This window comes from Furipterus horrens, unplaced genomic scaffold (assembly GCF_987537825.1).
Source record: "Furipterus horrens unplaced genomic scaffold, mFurHor1.1.pri manual_scaffold_5, whole genome shotgun sequence".
Lineage (NCBI taxonomy): Eukaryota > Metazoa > Chordata > Mammalia > Chiroptera > Furipteridae > Furipterus > Furipterus horrens.
The window spans coordinates 47,041,853-47,068,818 of NW_028327175.1; the positions used below are offsets into that span (position 1 = coordinate 47,041,853).

General features: G+C 37.7%; 1 protein-coding gene across 1 annotated transcript in view; it reads right to left on the reverse strand.

Annotated features, from left to right (window-relative positions):
• Positions 1 to 1,158: 1,158 nt before the first annotated feature.
• The window catches only part of ANKRD31 (ankyrin repeat domain 31), a 112,583-nt gene continuing 86,775 nt past the window's right edge, over positions 1,159 to 26,966 (reverse strand). The window contains exons 20-25 of the mRNA XM_090279319.1: positions 25,222 to 25,309; positions 21,717 to 21,813; positions 17,337 to 18,336; positions 14,566 to 14,706; positions 8,354 to 8,456; positions 1,159 to 1,304 (exon numbers count right to left, since the gene is read on the reverse strand). Of these exons, the coding sequence (XP_090135445.1) occupies positions 1,159 to 1,304; positions 8,354 to 8,456; positions 14,566 to 14,706; positions 17,337 to 18,336; positions 21,717 to 21,813; positions 25,222 to 25,309 (1,575 nt within the window). The remainder of the gene's footprint in view (positions 1,305 to 8,353; positions 8,457 to 14,565; positions 14,707 to 17,336; positions 18,337 to 21,716; positions 21,814 to 25,221; positions 25,310 to 26,966) is intronic.

Here is a 26,966-nt window from a genome sequence, read left to right on the forward strand (position 1 = left end):
ATAATAATTTTTTTTTTTAGTTCTCAAACATTATGGCTTGAAGGGTCATTCTAGCCTAAACATCTTCAAGGGACTCTCAAAGGAAGAAAAACAAAATGACCTAATATAATGTCTTTATACTTTTATTAATAGGCAAATCCTTCCACGTGCTTTTTCAGATACTTAAACTTTTTTATCTAGATAGAAAACACACACACTTAGTACCAATTTCAAAATTTGCCAACGGGTACACCTAGTTAAAAGTCTTCCTTTCCTTAGTTCCTTAGTTCCATAATTTTTCTCTTCACAGGCAACTTTTAATGATAAATACATTGAAAGTTCTATACATTTAAAATAAGAAATATCAAACAAAAACAACACTGTATCTTCTCTTTCCCTCTCCTCAAAATTCTAGCACTTGCTATAGTAATTTTAATTGCAATTTTGACTTCCCTACCCAAATGAGAGAGAAGGAATAGAATTAGTCCACAGAGGCAAGAAGCTTATTTGGGAGCCTGGAGTGATCATTAATAAGTGCAGAATACAGCTATCAAAAGATTAAGACAGGCACTTGAGAAAACTTATAATGCTATTGAATCTTTTAAAAAATTGTCATGAAAATGTAGCAAAAGTCAAAGATGAAGTGATCCTATCTAGAATAATCAGCCCCCAAATCAACACTCGATTCATGTTTTTCTAGGACTCAGCAGTTACGTTTTTATCTACACAAAATTTTTAAAACTTAAACCTATAATAATTTTAAATTTTGATTTCAAGATAAATTTCAAAGTAAATGGGGAAAGGTATTGGGACTTTAAGTTCTGGTCTGAAGCAGATTCACTTTACCCAGGCCTTTTTCAGACCAATCATCACTCTTGGGTATCCTTACTTCCCTTAAGGATTACCTGTCATACGAGAGGTGTTAATTGAAAGATTAGTTTAAAGTTTATATAAGTAAAAAGAAAGCCAAAGAGTCAAAATGGTTTGCTTCAAAAACGTCTTTATTTGAATGGCAAAAAAGTATTAATCTTACTTCAACAGATGAAGTTATGTTTTTTCTTACAATAGTAAACACACATCTTAAGTGTGTGTTAAAATAGGTACACCAGACCACAAAGATCAAATGTGAACATTAGTTAATAATATGAATACCTAATACATTATTAAGAAAACAAGACTTTAGAATGTTAGCTCCTCACATTCTACATAGAACTTCCAGTGCTGATCCATTATATGGCATGGGAGAAATTCTTGATCGCTGATTAATAGTATTTCATTTATTTGTAGATAATGTGGTATGCCTTGCATTGACTCTCCAGAAGTTCCTGTTTAAATAAATGTCAACAAATTAAAAGCTGCCTTTTAAAAATAAGATTTAAATTTACATATTGCAAATCCTTGACCCTAGTCAAGTCTATGAGCACACATAATAGGCTTTCTGAGAAGGTCATTCTTCACTCACTCCGTTTTCTGTACCTGAGATAAGCTGTAAATCAGCATTGGCTGATTTTGGTGGAAAGAAGCCTGTTTGCAGTCTAAGAATCAATTATCCTCAAACTGGTTTCTTCAACCTCCTTGACAGTCACAGAGACTCCTTTCTCAGAGGGCTATATGAGCTATACCTCATTCAGCAAATTGAATCTTACTCCACATATACAACCAATATGGGCAAAACCGTTGCCAGGCAGTTTCAGTTAGACATACCATACAGTACAAGAGCTTTGTTCATAATTCTTAGCAATGCAACCATTCACATAATTATACATCTGTGTGGGCCCAGTAGCCATTAATCCTCCTAATGCTGACTCCACTCTAATTTGCCTCTGGAGAACTATCCTTTTCCCCATACTTGGCCCATGTGCTTCAAGTGGAAGTTAGTTAGATCTAAGCCAATCAGTGAACAAGCACCGATTTAGGGATGAAAACGTGACCCATTCAGAGTAAAGTGAGGTGCAAGAAATCTTCGTTGGGTCTTCTGGGAAAGAATTCCATATTCTTCCCCTCTCAACTTGAACCTGGAAGCATGTAGCTCTGGGATAGAGACGAGAGGCTGTTGAGATTAAGCTGGGAAACAGAAAGCAAGAAAACTGAGTACTAGCCATGCTGTCTGAAACCTGGCTTAAGCCTGAAGGCCTCTTACTGGTCTTTCATATATGAGTCAACACAATTCCTTTTGGTGGGGGAGGAGGGTTAAGCCAGTCTGATTTCGGTTTTAAACTGTAACAACACAAAGAATTTTAACTTTTTTACACATGGTCCATATCTAAACATAATAATTCTCTTATAGCAGCCCCCCTTTTCCGGTAAACTTTCTGCAACAAGGTATCACACAAAAGTTAGGGGTGAGGAGCATTCTTCTTTCAGAAAAAACCCACAGAAACAGGCTTTAAACATTATTTTAAATTAATTTAATTAAGGTTAGCTTAGCTTCATCAGAGCAAGGACAAGCCTTATGTACAAAAAACCTACAGTCTCTTTCCGAAGAGTGGGCCTTCCCACAAAAGTCACAGACCTATATAAAGGCACTTGTAAGAGAGAGCCAGGAGTGTTTGATGAGCTTCACCTAATTTGTAACAAGAAATTATCACCATGGTATTCACATAAGAAGATCACCAACAAAACAACATAATGGTAGGCAGTAGCTCCAGAGGAAGCAACTGGCCCATCTTCCCAACTGATATGGTGGATATAGAGTGATCCAAACTTGGGATGCTTGAGATGATTTAACCACATTGTTTGGAAAACGGCACTCTCAGATGGACATTTGTTAACCTAGTAACTCCTAGAAGCAAAATTTTCAATAAAGCAATGCTAATGTTAACTATCTTTTCCTTTTGCCTTCTCATTCCCATCATTCATTTTTTTTAAATGAAAATAAACACCACATATGTGAAATCTTTCTGTAACATTGTAAAGTTTTATTCAATATTACTTTGCAGTATATCTTTGCTCAGAGATGAACCTAGGATCTCTCTCCCTTTAGGGCTATAATGAATTAAGAGAAGGGGACCATTTTAGGCCTACCTCCTCTTTTTTGGCAGGGATCATTTTATTACTGAAGTCAGTAGTGTGTGATGGTTTTGATTTACTATATCTTTCTCAATAGGTTAGCCATGATACATCCACAAGACTTAATTGGTTGACATTCTAGCTGGTAGCCATGCACCCGGCTTCTCTGTCAAAGGGACAGAGGGCATGGCAGCCAAAAGCCCATCTCCATCTCCACCTCCACTCAAGTTCACTGTCAGTACAATACATTACTCAATGTCATACAATCATGGGACTGTGGGAAAACTTCAAGCGGCTCCTCAGTAGCCATTTCCTGGGGAAATCCATGGAAATGGTCTGGGAATATGTGTATCACATCACAAAACATAGTATTAAGACCACCTTCTGCTCATTACAGAACAGCTTGCTTTCAATAATGATCAGGCTGAAAGGAAAAAGAAAAGAAGACCATTCCTTACAATATAGCTGTTCTCATCACCTTTACTGCTCATCTTCTGCTGCCTTTTCCTTCCCCTCTGCCACCTTTACTGCACTAGGAATCTCTGAACTCCATCCACTACGGCATTCCTATCTACTTCATTCCAGCTAGTGTCGCACTACACTACCAGGATCCTGCACCTTTGGCTGACCACAGCTTTAAGCTTCCAATTTTCTTTGTTGTCATCCACAAGGAAATTCCCAACATATCTGCAGGGTGGGAGTGAGGGAAACAAACAAACAAAAAAAACACACATATGTAGAAAACTGAGCTAAACAGTAATCCCCAGGTAAGGAAATGTAAGCATACAGCAAACTGATTTCAAATGTATGATCCAGTTTGAATTAAATTTTAAGTAATTGTACAATTGCTGGGTTATTTTATTACATAATAGTATGAGCTTCAAAATTATTGGAATAATTCCAGGTAACTAACATTCAGCAAAGTTAAAGCCAAAGAGCCTCACTAACTTTTCTTTTTCTGAATTTCAGCAAACCTCTGGTTGTGTGTGTGTGTGTCCACCTGAAAGCATGAATGCTGGTGTGTAATAATGTTTTAAAAATTGTTTGCTTTTTCTTTACTTAAACAATGAAACATATTTAGTGTACTATACCTATTTAAATAAGTAAAAATATATTTTAAGTTCTATTATTGGGTTTCTGAGAAATAAATAATAACCTGTAACTACTGTAGCCAAGGGCACAGTTCTAGAATTGAGATTCTTTTCTGCAGACCCTAGTCTGGACTCTATAGCATATTCTGGGATATCTCCTCTGGCTTCAGGGCTTATATAGCTGAGTTTTAATGTTTTACCTGTGTAAATGCTCCAAATGTTGCCTGTAGGTAGGGTCTTTACCCCACCTTCCCCTCCTGCCCAGGTAATCAACAATAACAACCCAGGGTATACCATATCCTTCTGTACTTTCTTTCCGTGCTCTGATGATAATACCACACAGTTGCCCAGTACTTTTCAATATTTTAATCCTTGCACAACCATGTGAAACGAGAAAGGGAAAATCCAATTAGTTAGAAAACTGAGATTTAGATGTTATTTTCTTTATTTAATAATTAATTTATAGTATTCAATATACTCACTGTTAAGTAATAGGTCACACAAAACAGAGACCCTTCAATATAAAAGTGAACAAAAGTTTCCCCACCAATCCAGTCTATATTCTTACTTCAACCCTAGTACTCCCACCAAGCTTTGGGCCAGTCAGGAGAGATGGGAACAGGTAAAGGGCCTGTGAGAAGGACACACCTGGAAGATTTGCCTCCAAATTGAAAGCTCCCGAACACTGAGGTTTTGCTTCCTTTGTAGCCCTGATAGCCATGTTAGGGGAAGGGAGTTGAGAGGGAATAAAGCAGCAAGATTCACACATCACATATAAAATGTATCTTTTTATAGATGATTTTACTCAGGGTCTGTAAGTAATTGCCATGGTTACATGGAAAGATCTGAGAAAAACTAAGTTGTGATCGGCAGAAATAGGAACTGACAGGTAAGACACTGTAACACAGGAACATACATACGCATATAGACTTAAGCAGCCTGACAATATCGACTATTTCTCCAGCCCTCACTGTGGGAAGATTAAGTGGAATACCATTTGGATATATAATTCTGCTTAAGGGGCCAGACATCTCCTGACTCTTGAGCCTGAAAGAAACAAGGAGAACTAAAAGGATTAAAAAAGAAACTCTATAGCTGAAAGAATTTTTGTGAATGAGAAATAAGAACCCTGAGAAGCAGTAATTTAATCCCTTGGTCAAGTAATGATCATCTTCTTTGCAACGATAACATGGACATATACTTGTAGCTTTGTGACAAAGAACTTTTCCACTAGGAACTGTGAAGACAACCAAACTACTCCAATGAGGGATAGAAACCCTTCTTCCTTTAATTTTCACTTAAAAAAGATTTTTGTTTTGTTTTTTAATTTCTTGATTTTTAGAGAGACAGGAATGCAGAGAGAGAGAGAGAAAGAAAGAGAGAAACACTGATTTGTTACTCCAGTTATTTATGCATTCATTGGTTGCTTCTTATATGTACCCTGAATGGGGATCAAACCCACATCCTTGGCCTATTGGGACAATGCCCTAACCAACTGAGTTACCTGGACAGGGCCTAATTTTTACTTTTATTTGAGGTAGATTTCCAGAGGTAAAATGCCTCTGAGATCTGTAAACAGAATTTCCAAATAGTAGCATATTTAGCAGCTCAGTACAACCAGGAAAACAGCCATTTGTGTGGACTTCTGGCTCTTCTTGTTGTCTCTCATCTCCAACAAAAACTGCAGAGCTAAGAAACCATTCTGCTTATGCACAAAATAAGGAGAAATAAATCTTCCTCAAGTAGTACCATCAAGTATTAGATATTCTGCACAAGTATACTTAAACTGAATTGCTAGGTTCATTACCAGGCAAAGGATGGGCTCATGAAACCATTCATGTTACCTAGTTGTCCAAATTAGCCCTTCAAAATGACAAGTTATTTAGACCAAAATAATTTTACACTTTATCCCCTAATTAAAAAAAAATTTCCCTTAATAGATCAAAAGCAAAAATAATCAGACTTATTATTTTAACTGATGGTTTACTTCTGAAATACCACTAACCTATGAAGTCTTTTCATATAACCCTTTTTACCTCTCTGATTCTGTTTCATCATCAGTTAAAACGGGCCCAAGACTAGCTGATATAATAGGTTCACTTCTAACTCTAAAATTACTAAACTCAGACTTCCAGAATTTATTCTTACAAACTAAGCATTCCACATTTCATTAAAATTATGGGCTGAAACTTTGCTTGCTCTAGTTATAAATGGAAATGAACATACTTACAGATACATTCTCATTCTGAATTAGAAATATAATTCCAACCAACGGCAAAATGATTAAGAATTATTTTAAAATAGATTTTAAAAATACAACTGTTTTAGTAGTGCTGAGGAAAAAATTCTATTATGGCTACTTAAATAAAAGCTCAATTAAAAAATAATTGAAAAATTATTTTTGAAAAATAAAAGGATCCTAAAGGATAAATATGGTGGTGGATTACTATATGATTTGATATTTAAAACTAAATTAATAATTTGATATAGATTAACATTAATAAGATCAAAAGTTGTCTGTGAAACTGTACTAGAATCGAGAAATAAAGCTGAATGTTATATTTTGAAGTTTAAAACTATGTCAGCCCTCATTCTTTGGGGAAAGTTGAAATTCAGTAGGTGGTTCCTTCAGCCGAATTTGATTTGAGGTACTTGATTTTACATGCAAACCTGCAGGTTTTTTGTGTCTTTGTAGTACAATCATGAACCCTGGAGTTCTACTAAAAAGGAGCTCCTAAGTGGCCTAATGTATGTAAAATAATCTGGAAGAGGGCCTGGCACAGGGCAGATACTCAGCAGAGAACTAGTTTCCTTCTCTTTCCTCCACCTTATGAACTAGGTCAAAAGAGGATTAATCATGATACGAGTATGAAAAACATTATGATGAAAATAATGAAAAAGAATCAGAAGTTGTAAATAGGAGCGGAAATAAACCCTCAGCTCTGTTATCAGGCACCCGTCTTCCTTGGGCTTTTAAGGTTTAAGAAGTTCCTAACCACATAAAACAGAAGCACCTGTGAATGTTTGTGCTCTATTACACATACTTTTACAGAGAAATGAAGCACAATAACAGCACTGAAATGATATAAACTCCTTAAAGTCATTTATTTACAACAGATTATCTAGTAAGTCAAGGACCATTTTTATCAAAAGGAAAAGAGTTCCTTTTTTTCTGAAAAAGCATGTTGTATTTTCAAATGAACAAATGATGTAAGGTCCCCATGAGAGAAAATTCTATAATTAGTGTGCATTAAATGATGACTTGGGAAGAAACATTTCAGGAAGATGTTTCTGTTTCTCTTTCTCACTCCCTCTCTCTCTGTCTTCTGTCTCTCTCTCTCACTTAGATGAATACATTTATCTTTAATGTGCTTTAAGTGTCTTGGTATTATAGTGACACAGGACATAAATATATAAAATTGGTTTTCCAACTAAATATTAAAATGTGATCTAACTTAACAAAATGATTTTTTAAGAATTTTGTGAAAAATATTTTGATGTGTCCCTACCCAGTGATCAAAAATTATGTAGAAGTTTGGGGGTGTTAATCTTTTTTCCTTCCAAATTGTACTGAAATATCAGAGAAGAGTCCATCAATAACACAGAATAGGAACTACCACCAACTAGGTAGAGAAGAAAGATGCTTGGGATGAAGTAAAATTTCAAACAAAAATACACCATAGACTCATTCCATTTTAAAGTTTAAAAGGACTTCAGAAATAGATACCATAATAGATGTTACAATGTGGATGATCCTTGAAAGCATTATGCTAAGAGAAAGATACCAGACACAAAAGGTTATATGGGGGGGGGGGGGGGAACGGGCAAAAGTAGGTTTACAGTTTGTATGGAAAATAGTATAACAATTAATAAATAATAGTAAAGAATAAATTGTTTCACATACTTACAATTGTAAACCTACTTTTGCCACACCCTGTACTGTATGATTCCATTTTATGATACATTCAGAACAGACAAATCCATAAAGACAGAAAGCAGACTGGTAGATCCCAGGGACTGGGGGGAGTGAGAATGGAGAGTAACTGCTGAATGGGTGTGGGGTTTCTTTTTGGGGTAATAAAGGAATTTTGGAACTACAGAGGAGTGGTGGTTGTACAACATTGTGAATGTACTAAATGTCACTGACTTGTTCACTTTAAAATGGTTATTTGAATGTTATGTGAACTTCACCTAAAAAAAAGAAGACCAAGATAAAAAAAGTGTTTGGGCGTATTTTCCCCATAACTAAGAAATGGCTGTGGGTGTGCACATACCTGGAAGACAAGGTTGATGTTGCTGAGGTACCAAGTTTGGTTCTGGAGGTGTGGGTACTTCCTCAGAAACATATTTTAAAAGCTCCTTCCCCAGATATGTTACCTGCATATAATTAAGCACAGAGTTTAAAAACCACACATTTTATAAGGAGCAAATGTAACTTTGGTAAAGTACTGACTGTTGCATATTATGGATTGGTAAAGTGCCACCTTCTTTTGTAAATAGTTTTATTAGAGCACAATGACACCAATTTGATTACATCTATGGCTGCTTTTGTGCTACAACAGGATCAAGTAGTTGCAACAGAGTCTATGCCCATGTAGACTAAAACATTTATTATCTTGTCCTTCACAGGAAAAATTTGTTGACCCCTGTTGTGTATCATTAATCCCCTCATCCATTCACTTATTCAACACCATTAATTCGGCACTTGATACTTTATAAATTAAAAAAATTATGTTGCATTAATAAAATTAAGCCACAAAAGTAGTGGTACTTTTCAAGAAATCGGATACTTAACTGATTAGATTAATAAACATTTTGGATCTATACGTTCAAGTTTTTTGTTATGGTTTGTTTATGAACTTAGTTATTGTTTATCATCCCAAAAGGTTAGAGCTTAGAAATACCTACACATGAATGGACTGGCAAACACCTGCCAGAAATGTTCTGGGCCTGAGTGTCTTTGAGTTCTGCACTCTTAGTTCTAGGCAGTATGATAATATACCCCCAGAAGCTAGTTTCACTGTTGCTAAACCATCAAGTCTCAACTTGAACATCCCTCCCAGATGCCTTCCTATAACCTTTAAGGGCAAGTAATGACCCTCCTCTAGGCTCCCATAACTTCTGTGCTCATATTTCTGTCAAGGCACTTCTCACATTTAAATGAAAGTATGTATTAATGTATCTGTCTACATTAAACTAGAAGCTCCTTGAAGACAGGGTCTGTGTCATATTCATTTTTATACTCTAGCACTTCACACAGTGCCTGACAATACGGGGAGAAAAAAATCTCTGAAGTCTCAGCTCTTAAACAAGATTCTTAAATTCTCTGAGTCTCAGTTTGTACACCTGTAAAACAAGCACCTCCAGCTTATTAAGTTGTTCTGAGGATTTAGAGAGAGAACATATGAAAAGCACTTGGCATCGTCGGCAGCCGTCCGTCTCGAGAGACGATGGTGTAGCTTCTTAAGAGTCCATCTGCACCGCCGAGAATGGCTGTGCAGTCTGACTCGGGAGTGACACGGTATCTGTCTCCCCCCATGTCGAATCGATATCTTGCGATGACGCTGGAGTGTCCTCTCCAGCGAAGCTGAAGCTACAGAGCCTGGGCATGGTGATATGGAGGTTCTGCTGTTGCCCATGCAGCAGACCCCCCCTCTCTTCACAGCTGAAGGGTCCAAGGGAAAGACGGAGTCAATACAGCTTGGCTTCAGGTGCGCAGCAGGAGTTGCCGGAGTTGACTACAACGTCAAACCGCCTTAGGGACTCCGGCTCCGGATTTTCTGTCGGGGTTTACTCCCTTAGCCTTTCCCCTGAAGAGGTATGCCGCAAGGCAGCGGAGGTTTTTTGGAGTCAGAGTTTTCCTTCTCTGATGTGCCCTGACTGGAAGATACTGTCTAGCACATCCTCAATAAATGCTTGTTATTGAACAGAGGTCAGGAAGGGTTAGGCACCCTTTGGGCTCAATCCCATGACCAAAGATTGGTAATGGAAATGAAACAGACCTGGCCTGCCCAGTGTGCTAAACCCCCCTACTCTCTACTTGCCATGGAAGAAGGAGAGGTGAGGCCCCTGAATGCCATCTGTCAGTTCTCAAAAAAACTAACAATTAGAAACAATGGATTTGGTTCACGTTATGCCCTGACAATACTCAATACACTTTATGCACTCATCAACATGCAGGCTCAGTATGTCTTCAAGTACGTCTCAGAGTTAAAGTACATTTTTATCAGTTAGTGCTCGGTAATGTAAGGTGGTAAAATTGTACCTTAGTAGCCTTAGAGATCTTAAACATACCACTGGGGTAATCTAGACACACAAAGAACACAGCTTTAAGAAAATCCACTGAGCCCTGCCTGGCCAGATGGTTCAGCTGGTTGGAGTGTCGTCCCATGCACTAAAAGCTTGCAGGTTCAATCCCCAGTCAGGGCACATACCTAGGTTGCGGGTTCACTCCCTGGTCAGGGCATGTACAGGGGGCATCCTATTGATGTTTCTCTCTCACATCAATGTTTCTTTTTCTTTCTCCCCACCATATCCTCGGGTGCGAATTTAAAATATTAAAAAAAAATCCACCGAGTTAAAATTCTATTTTCCATAAGATAGGAGTGATTTATTGAACAGGAATAGTAATAAATAGATCTCTAAATGAACAGGTACTAGGTCACTTCTGTAAACTATCCATCTTATAATAGTGACTGTGCTCCAGTTGGCTAAAGCATAAGGGTACCATCCCATCCTAACATCATAGTGCAACGCTTTGCTCACTTGTGTGGTGATGCTGGTATAAAGAAACCTACTGCATTGCCTGTCATATAAAAATATAGCACATACAATTATGTACAGTACATAATACTTGATCATGATAATAAATGACTATGTTACTGGTTTATGTATTTGCTATACTGTAAGAAATAATAAAGCTTAAAGGCAATCAGTCCTCCATCTGCCTATGACTCAAACTCTGATTTCTGGACTAAATCTCGTTAGATGCAAATCTAGCCCATATGCCTGCTAAGACAGAGGCATAAGAACTTATTCTTAAGAGTCTCAGACTACATAGCCTCCAGCAGTCTCAGCAACTTCACCATCCAAAACCCATTTTGATGAAGGGCACCTGATAGGATGCTACCTTCCCCCAGATGAGGACAAGTAAGAGAGTCGTAGGTTAGGGTAAGGTGTATTCTGTGCAGATATCTGTAGGTGGTTGTGCTCTTGTTTTTCTGAAAGTAGAACTATAGGGTGCTTCACCCTGAGGCCACTGATGCTTGCCCTGAAGCTCGAACAGCAGAAGATCCATTATTCCTCAGAAACCAATCTATGTTGATTCCCTAACATCATATTCAGGGAAGAAGTGGGGCGTGGGGTGTGTGTGTGCATATTTGGGGTGGATGGATGATTTAGCCAGCCGCTATTCTGGAAAGGTAGTGAATGAGCCAAGTGAAATGGTCACTTAACTTTACCTTGGTTAGGTCTCTGAAGAAATTACAGTATCAATTGCCATTAATTGCAGTAATAAATGTTTCTCTATATCTTATATACTAACGTGCATCAAGAAAATAATATAAAACATAACCTTCCTTTGAATATTAAAGAGGTATTTAGAATTTTTTTTTTTTTTTTTTTGCTGGGACTCCATTTTATTTGAAGGTACCAGTACTCCTTGAGTCACTGCCCCAAATGGCAGCCTACTTTTTATCTGCAGAAATCTAGTCCTGGGCATTCACAAAAGTGAACCGTCATTCCCTTTCTTATGACTTCCTTACTGCTAGTATATCACAGAAACACATTCTTCCTGTGGAAGTGGGAAAGTTTTGCTGCACAAGAATAGGGCTTTGCAGAAATTCATAAAGGCAGCTAAATGATTCTGTGTGTTTTGAATTTAGGGCAACCTGTTACCAATGAAAGGAAGTGGCTTCCCTTGTGTGTGGTTGTTGTAAATGTAAAAAACAGTGGGTAGGGAATGAGAAGCTCAGGTTCTAGTCCTGGTTCTGGCACTTACTGGCCTTGAGGCCAGTCAGGTCACTTAACTGCCTGCAACCCTGTTTTCATATCTGTAAATAAAGATTATAGTTGACCTTCTGACCTCATGGGTTTTTTGTGAAATAATATACATAGAATTTTATAAATCACACAGTGCTATGCAAGTCCTGACATCTTTAAGTTGGAAAGGTCTTTAGAGACCATTTGGCACTACTACTTATTTTATATATAAGAAAACAGGTTCAGAAAAGTTAAAATGACTCGACTTAGATCAGTGATTTTAACTCTAGGCTACATATTAGAATTACCTGGAAAGCTTTTAAAAAATATTATCACCTGGTCTTTAACCCAGACTATTATATCGGAAGCTATGGGCTGGAGTCCACTAGGCACTACTAGTTTTTAAAAGCTCCCCAAATGATTCTAATGTGTAGGCAGGGTTGAAAACTTTTGCCCCTGTAACTTAACAAGGGTGGTATCAGGAACAAGCATGGTCTCCTGTCTCCCACGGAGAGATCACTCTGCCACATCAGGATGATGCCTAGGAGACTATGTCAGTGGCAGCACACAGTGAGGCCCAGCAGGAGTGAGCATCAGGCCCAGCCGTTAGGGTAGGAAATATGAGTCATTTCTGAGTCTAGTGGCTCTGTCATTCTGTCTTATGCAGGACAAGACCTAGTTTTTTGGCATTTCTTGCCTGACAACCTACCATTCATGGTCCCATAGCCACACCAGCATTCTTAAAACTACTCGGTTGAAATGTTCACCTTTAGCAATGTAACAAAAACTCCTTTCATCAAGAATTGACTGTGGATACAGGAGTTACTCCAAGACAAGAAGAGGTAGAGACAATTTCTGCAGTAAATTTTAAAAGAGGCTTTTAAATTCTGTAAACTGTTTTAATAAAGAAACTCACTGGGGTAATGTTTCTAAGCCTGGAGTATTTACTAGAAGTACATGCATGGCCTGTCGAAATTTTAAAAACTGCTTCTATTTTTAGGATAATTAAAAAATATATTTAATCCAGCTCGATCTGTATGAATATCTTATATCCAGGAACTGCCCAAATATTGGTGCCCACATTACTATCATATAGTGATACAACTCTAATTGACATGGTTTATGAGAAAAGATCAGAAGCAATGGGATATGTAAATGAGGTACTGAGTATGGGCTAAATGATGTCACAGCCAGCTATTCAAAAGCAGGAAATGCAGTAGTTCCCGGAGAGAAAAAGAGTGGGAGACTTGAGTCATCACTAGGCACACTGCAGCAGAGGTATGTCAAGCTCAAAAGAACCTAAGCTATAGCAGTCAGTACCATATTCTTACTGCAAGCATAAATTCAGTTTCAGCAAAACGATAAAATCTATCATAAGTTTAAGAAACTGTAAAAAAAGAAAAAAGGAATTTCCATGGGTTAAATGTTAATCACTAATATGCAAATATGATTTATGAATCCATGGAAAGGACTGGACAGGATGAATTGAAAGCAGATGGCCTGCTGACACCAAGGGTTGGGAATGATAAAAATAAAAAAATTTTAGGAGAAGAGAAAAAAGGACAGATTATAAAGCAGAGAAAGCTCAAAATGTGCTGATATAAGTGAAGGAATTGAAATACAGTTCTGGAAGCACCTGCCACAAGGGTCTAGGAGATCAGAATGCAGAGTTTAAAGATACAGACCAAGAGCAGGAGAGTTAAACTGGGCAAAAAGGGAGAGGAAACTGTGCCTTCTATTAGTGCTGAACTGAGGCTTACTATTACAGCTAGCAGAGGCCGAAGACATCTGCCGTTCTGTGAAACAGTTATGGTAGATGTCCAATTATTCACACTTTCCTGGGTGATTCATTGCAAGACTGTTCCCTTAAGTGGTGCCATAGACACCTGGAGGTGGCTGAGCATTGGACCTCAAGGGTGTCAGTCACTAAGTCTTCAAATTGGTGGTCTGACTTGGGTTTATAAGTCAGAAGACAGACTGAGGGGGAGGCTACTAAGTCTTGGAAGTCTGAATGAAAAGAATTATTTCTCTGAGGGGGACTAGCAATTTACAGATAGGACTATGTTCAAACAAAGGTGCAGCATAATTTCTGTGGGTCTTAGGTCCCTTGCTTGTGCCTTCTGTCTTTAGGAGAAGATTCTGTCAGAATACTGATAATATATCAATATAAATTATTTATATACCAGTGGTTCCAAATTTTCTATGTGAAATCACAAAGACCTGAAATCACTTGAGGTCAAGAAAATCGGGGGCATTCCAATTTCTGAGACTAAATGAAGAACAAGGAAGGAGAGGCTCAGTCAGCTGTGCAACCTTGCCCCTGGGGAATTCCTGCAAACAGGAGTTGTGGGAAAAAGCATGTAGCATATTGAATAAGGGACACATGGGGACAAAAGTGAGCTTGGAGAACTTTCAGATTTTGTTTTGAAGTAAGTAGTTTCATCATAAAAAAGTGGTACCTTTCCATTTTAATATAAAGTTAAAGATAAACTTAAGAATGACCAACCTTACTCCAAGCATAATTCCAGGTCACATAACTGTCACCTCCTAGAAGATCCTTGAGCCAGGTGACTGGGTTTTGATAAATCTGACCATTTTCTACTTTAATTTTACCACTCAATAAAACACTGGCTTTGTGGGTAGTCTCCTGAAGAAAAAAAAAATTTAAAAAAAGATGAAAAAAGAAAAATGAAATATGTAAACCTCTGCTTCTGGCCATCATGAAGTAACAGGGACTAGATTTACCTTAACACCTGATACAACCATAAAACAGACAAAATATATAAAACAATTATTTAACAATCCTCAAAACTCAATAAGAACACAAGAAACCAATAAAAATTGGACAAAAGGTTTGAACAGACACTTCACCAAAGAATAAAAATGAAGACAAATAGCATGTGAAAAAATGCTCCCCATAATGAGTCATTACGAAATGCAAATTAACTATACATGCAGTATTACATATATGCATATATCTATACTACATGTTAGCATGGCTAAAGTTAAAAAAACTAATCATACTAAGTGTTGGCAATGTGAGGATGTAGAGGAATTTAAAGTCATACATAGTTGGTAGGCCTGTAAAATGTTTCAAACAATTTTGGCAGTTTCTTAAAACGTTAAATATATACTTACCATATATAATTCAGCCACTCCACTCTTAAGTATTTACTCAAGAAAAATGAAAGCCTATGTCATACCAAAACTGTTTATCAATGTTCACAGTAGCTTTATCTGTAATAGCCAACAATCTGAAACAATCTTAATGTCTACCACAGATGAACTGATAAACTAGTATATACAATGAACTACTCCTCAGCAATAAAAAAACGTAAACCACTGATACATGCTACAGCAAGGATGAATATCAAATAATTATGCTCAGAAAGAAGCCAGACAAAAATAAATACATATGGCATAATTCCACTCACACAGAATATTTGGAAATACAAACCAATGTATAGGGACAGAAAGCAGACCAGTCAGTGTCTAGAGAGTGGCATGGGAAGGGAGCAGATAAAGGAGATACACAATGGGACACAAAGAAATTTCGAGGGTTGATGGATATGTTCATTCTCTGGCTTGTGGTCATAGCTTCATGGGTGTATACCCATGTCAAAACGTCAAACTGTATACTTTAAATATGTGTAGTACAGTACAGTATTCCCTCACTTATCATGGGTATTACGTTCTAGACGCGCTGCCCCCCACCCCCCACGATAGGTGAAAATCCGTGAAGTAAAAACTTTACATTTATTTTGGTATTTATATATATATATTTAAGGCTTTATAAACTCTTCCCACACACTTATAAACTGCTCCCAATCCCTTATTAACCTTTCCCACTCCCTTATTAACCTTTTCCATACTTTTATAAACACTACTTATGTTCTTAAACATATTCTACACCCTTAAACCTACATAACTTTAACAACATACATATACAGTACCGTAAAATCCCACGATATAGCAAAAAATCCGCGATAAATAATTAAATATAATATTTTTTAAAATCCTGCGATACAGTGAGGCCGCGATAAGTGAACCACGATATAGTGAGGGACTACTGTATATAGTGTGTCAATTACATCTTAATAAAGCTATTATGGAAAAACAGCTGAAATACGAAAAGTTACATTAAAATTTTATTATAGCTGATCCGGAGAAGTAACCACAACTGTCAAAATACAAGTTAATGTAACTAATTTAATGAATAAAATATGATTCGCTTTGGCTAATCTGAGGTAGATAGTACTTAGCAATAAACTGGTTGACAGGCAAACAAAGAGGAGTATCAAGGAACTGAGATGAAGCTACTAATTTGGTCTTTAAATTATATTTTGGAGTTTTAAAATCAAAAATTTTTTTTGCTCCTAACTTATAAGTAAAGCTTACTAACTAGGAAAAACCTTATTATCCAGAAATAGAAAGGGTTGGAAACAGGACATTCAGATTAAGTTCCAGTTACTGTGGACTGATACCAGTTGGACTGGTCCATAAGCAAGGAAGCATTCCAGGACCCTGCAATCTCTGTCCCTCCCTCGGAGTTCCTTTTTCAAAACGTGAACGTGGTATTTCTAGCAGAACCTTTTTTTCCCTCCTCTGTTTTTATGTATATGTGAGATTATTGTAACTGGATCAAATTTAACTTCAAGTCACTTTTTGTCTGTAAAAATCCACTGAGCTACACCAGCCAGAGCTCGGTTTGTTGAGTGCTGGCCTCTGAATTAAAGGGTCACCAGTTCAATTCCCAGTCAGGGCACATGCCGAAGTTGTGGGCCAGGTCCCCAGTTGGGTGTACATGAGAGGCAACCACACATTGATTGTTCTCTCCCTTTCTTTCTCCCTCCCTTCCCCTCTCTAAAAATAAATAAATAAAATCTTTTAAAAACATTTGAGCGTCTAAGGAAGATGAATTTATACTTATCTTTTATTAGGGGAAGCTTTAATAGTACACTGGCAGTTCCCAAAACTTTGGAATCAAAGTCAGCTCCAACTTACTATTTTTATGTTGTTCTTATATCCTTCTTGGTGCAATATGATTTACTAATTAATTCTGGTCTGACAGCCCAAAGGTGCCTTGTGACTAAAATCTACAGGGCAATTCCATAAGCATGATTTCACTTGCTAAGAATACAATGGCTGTGTCTCTCCATTCAAGAAGCCCAGTCAAACCCCATTTCACTAATTAAAGGTAAATGCCTACACTATGTTACAGCAACATTTATTCACTTATACAATTAACATGAGAGTAGAGAAAAAAAAAAAAGATACCTGTGTTTTGAATTCCAAAATGTTATTTCCTGGGTTAATTCTTCCTAGTACTATCAGATCCTTTATCTGCATGCATTTCTTTTTAGGATCTGAGCTGTGGGTTGAAGACTTTTTTGTAGAATACTGCCGGCCAGACCCAGAGGAGGAGGTGCTCTGACTGTGAGTTGCATGTGGAACAGCAAAAGCTGACTTTTCAAGATATGGTTTCACCTGATGCCCCATAGCACAGCCTAAGTTACCAATATCTTTATGTGTCAGGGTTTCTGATGCCCCCCTAGGTGGTTGCTGAGAAGCTGTTTTCCTTTTTCCTCTTTTTGGATCACAATTGGAAAGAGCCTGACTGCAAATAACAGTTGATGGACGGGCATCATTTTGGGCAAATATACTTGTGATTTCTGAAATATTTAACGTGTCAGTTAGTGCTGAAGGACTACAGGGCTCATGGACTTTGGCTGTATTTTCTCTAAGATCATTTTCTATTTGTGAATATTCTGCTGGAGCAATAAGAGCAACAGGTTGGGATGGTAATTTTATCTTCTTAATGCTATCTGAAGGGCTGGATTTTGATACCTCATCCAAGTTACAGGCATTGACATTTTGTCTAGAATTCAGCTCATTTCCAGAAAATTCTTCCCTGCTCACCATCTCTGAATTTAGACAGGTGTTGGCATTTTGGCTGTCATTCCACGTTTCCAGAGATGACTGTGTCTCTTGTGTGCTCCCACAAACAGGGACGACAGGAGAAAGCGAACCTGAGGAGGGCGGCACTGAATGCCCCAGACTGGTCAGCTCTTGGCTGTCCTTTTCACAAGAGAGCTGGGAGCTGGATGGCAGCTTCCTCAAACTAAGACCAGGCACAGATGTGACATTCTTATAGTTTTGAATTTTCTGGCTTATTTTTTTCTGTGTTTTTGCCACAACTAGCAGGCTCTTCTGTCTTGTGGCCAAGTCAGCCAGTTGTTCTCGCAGGACACCATGCTTAAATGATTCTATAGACACTCTATAGGAAGAAACAGAAGGAGACCAAAATATAAACAGAGTAGAAAACTTTTTAAAAAGTCATTTGTTTTTTAAAGATACTTTGTGTCAATTCAAATTTGATCACCTCAAAGTACACAAGAGTCTGTCTCTGCAATGTATTTCGTTTGAGAGGAAACTGACTCTTTCAGTACCATTTTTTAGGTGCCATTTTAAGGAGATAACTGTGGTTATCCACATTTACATTCATATCATTATTTAGCAGTTGTGAGTCAACCCTGAAAGAGAAACAAAACTTGGGTAGTCTATCTAGATAGCTACTAGTCCTTTACTTGGAAGCTGGCAATTGATGGCCAAGGAGGAACACCAGTCTTTATATATGTATTCTAGAGAGAAAGGAAGGAAAAAAGAGAGAGAAACATCGCTCCGCTGCCTCCTGCATGTGTCCCATCCCATGGGGGAGCGAACAGCAACCCACACATGTGCCCTGACTAGAAATCTAATCCGTGACCCTTTGGTGCACCAGATGGCACTCCAACCAACCGAGTCACACTGGCCAGGGCAGGAACACCATTCTTTAAGTTTGAAGTGTGCTTACCTGTTTAATGTGAAAAGGTGTGTCAGGAAGTAAAATTTTCCCTTAGCTATAGAGGAGTGAGATTATTTTGTAAATAATTTACCTGAACTATCTCTGAGAAATTCAGTTCAACAAGTCATTACTGTAATTGTACTTTGAACTTGTACTGAGGCATTTTCTAGAAAAGCATTATCCTGTGTGCCTCCCCAAACCGAATCTCTTAGGAGCTTGAGGACTAAGTGGGAGGAAATGGTTTATCCACACCTCTGTCTTTTGGTGATACCCACCTATTTCACAGTTATCTTCAGGATATCCTTTGACACCTTGTTTCCAGTGGTTCTCACACTTTTTGTTCTCAGGACTTTATACTCTTAAAAATTACCGAGAAACCCAAAGAGCTTTGTTTATATGGATTTTATCTATCATTATTTATTGCTTTAGAAAATAAATCCGAGAAAATTTAAAAACACAAAATACCCAAGTACACATCCGTTAGCTATTAGTGATGTCATCACACATCATGAGGCCTCATGAGAGAATGAGAGCAAAGAAAAGCAAATAACATCTTAATATTCTTATAAAAATAGTTTTGACATCACAGACCCCTCGAGCTGGTGTCAGGGACCATTGGGGACTGTCCTTTAAGAGCAACTGTTTTAAGGGAAGCAGTAATATAGATATCTGTTCTTCTATCACAGTTTTCAGTTGTTGGTACTGAACTCCAGGTAAACTGGGTGTTAAAGCAAGCAGTAGATGTAAGTGGAAAAAGCAGCAAGAAGAAATCAAATAAGCAAATAACTGGTAGCATAAAATGCAAGAAACTAAATAGAGGAAAAACAAAAAAGAAATTAACAATACATTTAAAACTATGTGAAAAAAAGAGTTCAGAGAGAGGAAAAAAGTGTTCTTTGGTTTATAGCAATATTAATAAGGATTTACACTTGAAGCCCCAATCAGGAACTTTCCAAAATCCTAGGTATCTTGTTAATCAAAGGACATAAAGAAAAATTGAAGCTAGCCTTTTCCAAAGCCCCCTAGAAAATATTCTTTAGTCAATTACCCATCTGTAGGTCCTATAACTTATAAGCTCACCAGCTTTATAGAAAGGAATTTATGACACTTATCCACTAGAGAGAAAAGCAAAATTGAAATAAAGATAGATTTATAAATAACAATTAAAAATTGATTTTAAAATAAGTTCAGAAAAAATGTGAATATGCAAAATATGTCAATCAAAGGATATAAAAAGTTAGAAAGATTACATGTAAATAAAGAATAGGGTACAAAAGATATCTGCAGATTCATTGCAGCATTATTCATAATAGTCAAGACATGGACACAACCTCAGTTTCCATCAGTGGATAAATGGATAAAGAAAATGTAACACACACATGCAGTGGAATATTATTCAGCCATAAAAAGAAGGAAATCCTGCCATTTGTGACAACACAGAGGGACCTTGATGGCATTAAGCTAAGTAAAATAAGTCAGACAAAAAAATATACCTTATGATTTTACTTATATAAGGAATCTAAAAATATATATATTTAGTATGCATATGTGTGTTTATACATGTATACATATGTGTGTGTGTGTGTATACATATATATATATATATCGTAGATATCAGAGAACAGATTGGTGGTGGCCAGGGTTGGGGAGCAGGAGGTGGGCGATATGGGTGAAGGTGGTCAAAAGTACAAACATCCAGTTAAAAAATAAATGTTATGGGGATGTAATGCACAGCATGGTGGCTACAGTTAATAATACTGTATTGCATATTTAAAAGTTACTAAGAAAATAGATCTTAAAAGTTCTCATCACAATAAAAAATAGGGGACATATGTAGCTAAGTCTATGAAATGCTAATAGAAATATGTCCGAATAAGAAAAAAAAAAGTCTTTCTCAAAAAGGGATTAGAAGAAATATGTAAACAATATAATCAGAATAAAATTTAAGAGCCCTGAGAATTTAGAAGTACACAAAAATGACAAAATATAAATCATTAAATTGCTTAGAAAGACATTTGTAGTAGCAAAAAATTTTTTTAATTAATTAATTTGTAGAGAGAGGGGAAAGGAGAAAGAGAGGGAGAGAAACATCACTGTGTGGTCGCCTCTCACTCGCGCCCCCAACTGGGGACCTGGTGTGCGACCTAGTCATGTGCCCAGACTGGAAATTGAACCAGCGACACTTGGTTCACAGGCTAACGCTCAATCCACTGAGCCGCAGTAGCCATGGCAAAAAATTTTTTAATGTAAAAAAATTTGAGTTTACTGAGGAAAAATATTATTTTTGAGATTCATGACCAGAAAGGTTTTCATAAAATTCTTGGCTGTAGACAACTTTCTAAGATATTAAAATGTCATTTTCTGAATATTTCCAGTAATAAGAAAAATATCTTTCTGGGAAGTACAATTCCCCAGGGAGTAACAGATTAGATAACCTCAAAAGTTATTTTTGGGGACTAAGTAACATTTGTAGTCTCCTTTTTTTATAGTTTTTTTTTTTTTTTTTAAATCCTCACTTGAGAATATCTTTATTGAGAGAGGGAGAGAGAGAGAGAGAGAGAGAGAGAGAGAGATGGATGTGAGAAACACTGATCAGTTGCCTCTGTACTCAGGCAATCAAACCCTCAATCTAGGTATGTGCCCTGACTGGGGATCAAACCTAAAACCTTTTGGTATAACAGGACAATGCTCCAACCAACTGAAACACTCTGCCAAGGCACAACATTTGTATTCTTAAGAAATTCTGGGCCTTACTATTATAGCTAAAAATAGAAAAATCTAAAAACTCTAACATACCTATTTTCTTCACTCACCTGTATTTTTTAGCCAGATCATCCCTTTCTGCCTTCTGTTTGGCAAGCACATTATCCATAACTTCTTTTATCGCTAACATCTTTTCAGTGTATTGTTCTGCAAACATGATAATAAAAGTAACAAGTCAGTTAATTGAGAGATAGCAAAAGTTAAATTTGGTCACATGGGATTCAGCCTGTTAATTTTATTATTTCCCTCCCTCTTCCCCAATATCGATGGCCCAAATATATAAGTCAAGACTTATTAACGTACATTACCCTGTGGAAGTACCCTGAGGTGTATAGGTAAGAATATTGTATCAAGAAAGAGCAGGCGAGCCTGAGTTCTAATCCTGGTATCCCATTGACTAAGGTCAGTGAAACTGGACAAGTCACATGACCTCTACTAATACTTTGATAGCACTGTATATATTTGTATGTGTACATTAATATATTTATATAATGTATTGTTCTATATATTCATACTATATAACTATATGCTGTATGTGTTTAAAAAGAATTGTGCTATCAGTTCTTGTTTTTTTTAAAAATATTTTATTTATTTTTTAGACAGAGAAGGGAGGGAGAAAGAGAGGGAGAGATGTAGAAGAGAAACATCAATTGGTTGCCTCTTGCACGGCCCCAGCTGGGGACCTGCCCCAAACCCAGGCATGTGCTCTGACTGGGAATCAAACCATTGACCTTTCAGTTCACAGGCTGGCACTCAATCCACTGAGCTACACCAGTCAGGGTCAGTTCTTGTTCATAACACTTACATAGGGCTATATGAAATCAAAAGTCTCTTATAGATCTATACAAAATAACTTTTATAATAATTACTTAAATTTTTCCTACTTTCTTCCATTACCTTCTAAGTAAAGGCATCATGCACTACCCTAGCACCATTACAAATCCACAGGATTGACACATAATATTATGCCCAAATACAGATCCCCAAATAGGAAATTGAAAGGCTTAGATTTGATTTATTTTAAGCTACTTGCTATTCATTTCACCTTTGGCTTTTTTCTCTTAAGTTTTTGCCTAATTTTTTAGATCAATACATAATATTTATAGCTAATTAACTAGAGAAAATCAGTGGTTAAAAATAACATGAAGTTCAGAGTTGGAATTTCTTCCAGATCCTGCCTTTGCAAATCAGATAAATGATTTGGTATGTATAAAACCAGTGTTCCCAGAGTAGTTTTTGTCTCCCCAAAAGGGTTGGTTTCACAATGTGATGCATGTGCCAATGAAGGGGGAAAACTTCTATGATCATTAAGAATTTAAATATAAATTTGTTTAGCATATTTGATCCTGATATTCCCATCATTTATGTATCCTGTCATACTGGGTTTTCTAAATGAATTTTAAACCACAGGTAAAAACATTATCAAAGTAACATCAAATATTCTGTTCCTATAAGAAAGGATATAAAGATATTTACATGTAACTTGAGACTTATTTACCAAAGAGACATTAAATTAATTAATGGTATCTTAGAAAGAACCTAGAAATTGCCCTAATATGTATAAGATTTAAATATGTGATAATTAAGCATTACAAAACAATGAGGATGAGAGGAATTATTTAAACAAATAAAAGTAGAAAAATGCAGGAAAACCCTAGGTAAGGAACCCTATTCTATCCTTATCTAATACCACACATAGAAAAAAATTTTAGATGAAGTATAGAGTTAAAATGCTTAGGAAAAGAATACCATAAAATGTTTTAAATGAACATTTTTCTGCTCAGTTAAGTTGAGGCACTAAAGATATCTGATATCAAAGTGAATGAAAGGCATCTAAAAGAAAAAACTTACAATGAAATATACAAAATGGGACTCATTACTCTTGGACCCCCTCAGCCAGATCAAAGGTGTAAGTGTCAGAAAGGTAGTGAATTTGTAAAGGTATTTCTTTAGAGAGCTGTTGCTTTACTGGGTGGGAATCCCTATCATGAACAGCAAAAGTGAGAGAGAGGTGAGAGGGTTTCTCCCCTATACCTCAAACCTAATGGGAGAGTTTCTCAAAGGATTTTTGAGAAGAGCATAATCTTTCAGTTGAGGTGATAGGACTATCTGGTAGAGGCTGAGACCCTGAACAGCAAGGAGCACAGCAGGGCAGAGAAAGCTGCTGCTGTACTGGAACCTTCCTCCCTTCCAACAGTGGGTCCAATATGTCAGGATCCTGAAGACTTGATGGGGAGCCTGTCCTACAATCCTGCATAGGAGGGCTTCTACCTGAGGGCAGATAGGTGCGTAAGATATTGTAAATACGAAATAAAACATATGAACCATATTTTGCGAGGGTTATAAATTTTGTATTATTTTCCTCAAAACATAACATGCACCATGTGTTGGGCCAGGATGAATATTAGAATGGGCATAATTTAAAAGAAAATAATTTTTTAAAATATGCACAACATGAGTTAGGACAAGAGAGGAACTAACGGTTATATCTCGCTACATGAAAGATTGATGAGGTATTTTAAATTACTTTGTTTTTAGTTAACTACTTTTAACATCCAGATATGCATACATCAGGAGGTACTTTCCAACTTGTACGTCCTAACTCAAGAAAACATAGCTGTGCCCTGACTGGTGTTGCTCAATGGATTGGGCGTCATCCCACAAACGAAGAGGTCTCTGGTTCGATTCCCAGCCCGGTCCCTGGTTGAGGGCATGCAAGAGGCAACTGATAGATGCTTCTCTTGCACATAAATGTTTCTTTCCCTCTCTCTCTCCTTCCCTACCCTCTCTCTTTAAAAATAAATAAAACCTTAAAAAAATAAAATAAAACATAGCTGTGAACTATCAAAAGTTTTCAAATATTTACTGAAGTTTTAAGAAATCAAGATAATTAGGTCAGAAATGTTTAAAATGAACATTTTCTGCTCATTTGAAAGGCATGAAGATTTGCTTTGCTGTGTCACTAGTAGTACACATTCCTTTTCTGATTTGTTAGGCACTACTAGCTGGGTGAAGCTGAGGAGCCAAGTAACATAATTTTATATCTAATCACTATCTTGTGCATTTTGATCTTCATCTAGATATATTACCAGTCTTAGCTTATTCTTTAAAAGAAAAATTTTTTAATCCTCACCCAAGGACATTTTTTCATTGCTTTTTAGAGAGAGAGAAAGGGAGAGAGAGAAACATCAATGTAAGGGAGCAACATCAATCGGCTGCCTCCTGTACGTGCCTGGACCGGGAATCATATGCGCCTGAACCAAGGGTCGAACCCACAACCTTTCAGTTACAGGACAATGCTCCAACCGACTAAGCCACACCAGCCAGGGCCAGCAGCTTATTCTGATCATGGTTCTGAGTAGCTCTCAAATTACTCATGCTATACCTTGAATCTAGAAATATCTCTATCAACAATTATATCAATTGCTGGTTTGCATCACTGACTTCTAATGATCACTCCTGGCACTTTACTCTCACATTAAAAAGGGGGGGGGCACTCTTTTCAGTCACTGTGATAAGGTAGCAATTCAAACTTGAGTATGAATCCATATTTACCTGCATCTTCAGGGGTTGTTATTTCAAACTCCAATAAATTTTCTTGTTTTTCCTCTATATCTTGCAGAATGGCACTGATGGTCTGATGCTATCAAATAAAAATATTAAAAACTTCATTATTAGAAAGTACATATTTCTGATAGGCAACTGACAAATGCACAGTAAAAGTGCTAAAGAAAGTGCTATTAAACATACTCATTCCCCAAACAAGAACGGAAATTTCACTATAAAGATGGCAGTACAGGTAAATATGCTTGCCTCCTTACACAACCACATCAAAATTACAGCTGAACTACAGAACCACCATTATTCAATACTGCCAGAACCCAAGCTGAATGGAGTCCGACAACTGCAGAATTAGAGAAGAAACCACACTGAGACTGGTAGGAAGGGTGCAGAGAATGGGTGGGTCTCACAACCACATGTGGTGGATAAAAATCAGGAGGGAAATCTTGGGAGTGAGGGGTCCCAGGCCCACATCAGGCCCCCCAACCCAGGGTTCCAGTGCCAGGAAGATAAGTCCCCAGAATTTCTGGCTATAAAAACCCATGGGATTGAGGCTGTGGAAGACAGAAACTTCTAGAGTCCCAGACAGTTCCTCTTTAAAGGGCCCATGCACGGACCTACTCGACTCCCTCCCTTTGAGTCTAGCACTGGGGCAGCAGCTTGACAGGCACCAGAGGCATATGGGGAGGAACTGAATGTCTGGCATCAAGGAGAAAGCTGGGGGACAGCTTTTTCTCAGAAAAAAAGTACTGGCAGAAGCCACTGTACCTTTACTGAGCCCTCCCCCCACAGAGCCAGCAGGCAGGTGCCACATCTGAGACTTCATCAACCTTGCTCACACTGTTTATCCCACCATGGTGATTCCCTGAGACTCCCCGTCCACCACCAATTTTCAGGCACACCCAAGCTGTTTCCAGGAGCTTTTCAGTATGAATGGGTTGTCTTGGCTCATGATTCAGATTTTCCTAAATTCTCTCAAATAAGCAGCAGCTGGCCTCAGTGAGCCCCATACCTCTTGCTCTGTGGCCACATAGCAATAGCAGCAGATGACCTTAGTTCATTGCTTGGCCTCATTTTGACATCTCCAAGCACAGCACAAGTAGCAGCCATCTGGAAATCACTTTGTAGCTTATGTCAGATGGCTCTTGATAGAACACAGGTAGTGGCTGACCTTGGCCTGTGCACCCAGTGGACAGCTATAGACCACATCAGAGCACCACCACCCAACCACCTTCACAAGCGATGCACTCAAGGTGCAGACTCAGTGGGCACCAGAGCCCTGCTAAAGTAAGTTCTGCTCTGTGGAGTGAGCCCTACACAGTTGATCCTCCACAGTTGTCAGAGGGTGGTGGTCAGTGGTCACAGCCAATCCTTGCAGCTGATTGACCTGGGTAAATCCCTCCCATTGACCTGCCAACAGCAATCAAGGCTCAACTAGGAGGGTGTAATAGCCCACATGGTGAGTGCACTCCAAGTACCCAGCTTCGGTGACAGAGGAGGCCATGCCACTGAACCCTACAGTACACCTACTACATTAGGTCACACTACCAAGTCAGGAAAATCTAGCAGTTCTACCTAATACATGGAAACAAACACCGGGAGGCTGCCAAAATAAGGAGACAAAGAAACTTGGCCCAAATGAAAGAACAGAACAAAACTCCAGAAAAAGAACTAAACAAAATGGAGATAAGCAAGCTACTATACGCAGAGTTCAAAACGCTGGTTATAAGGATGCTCAA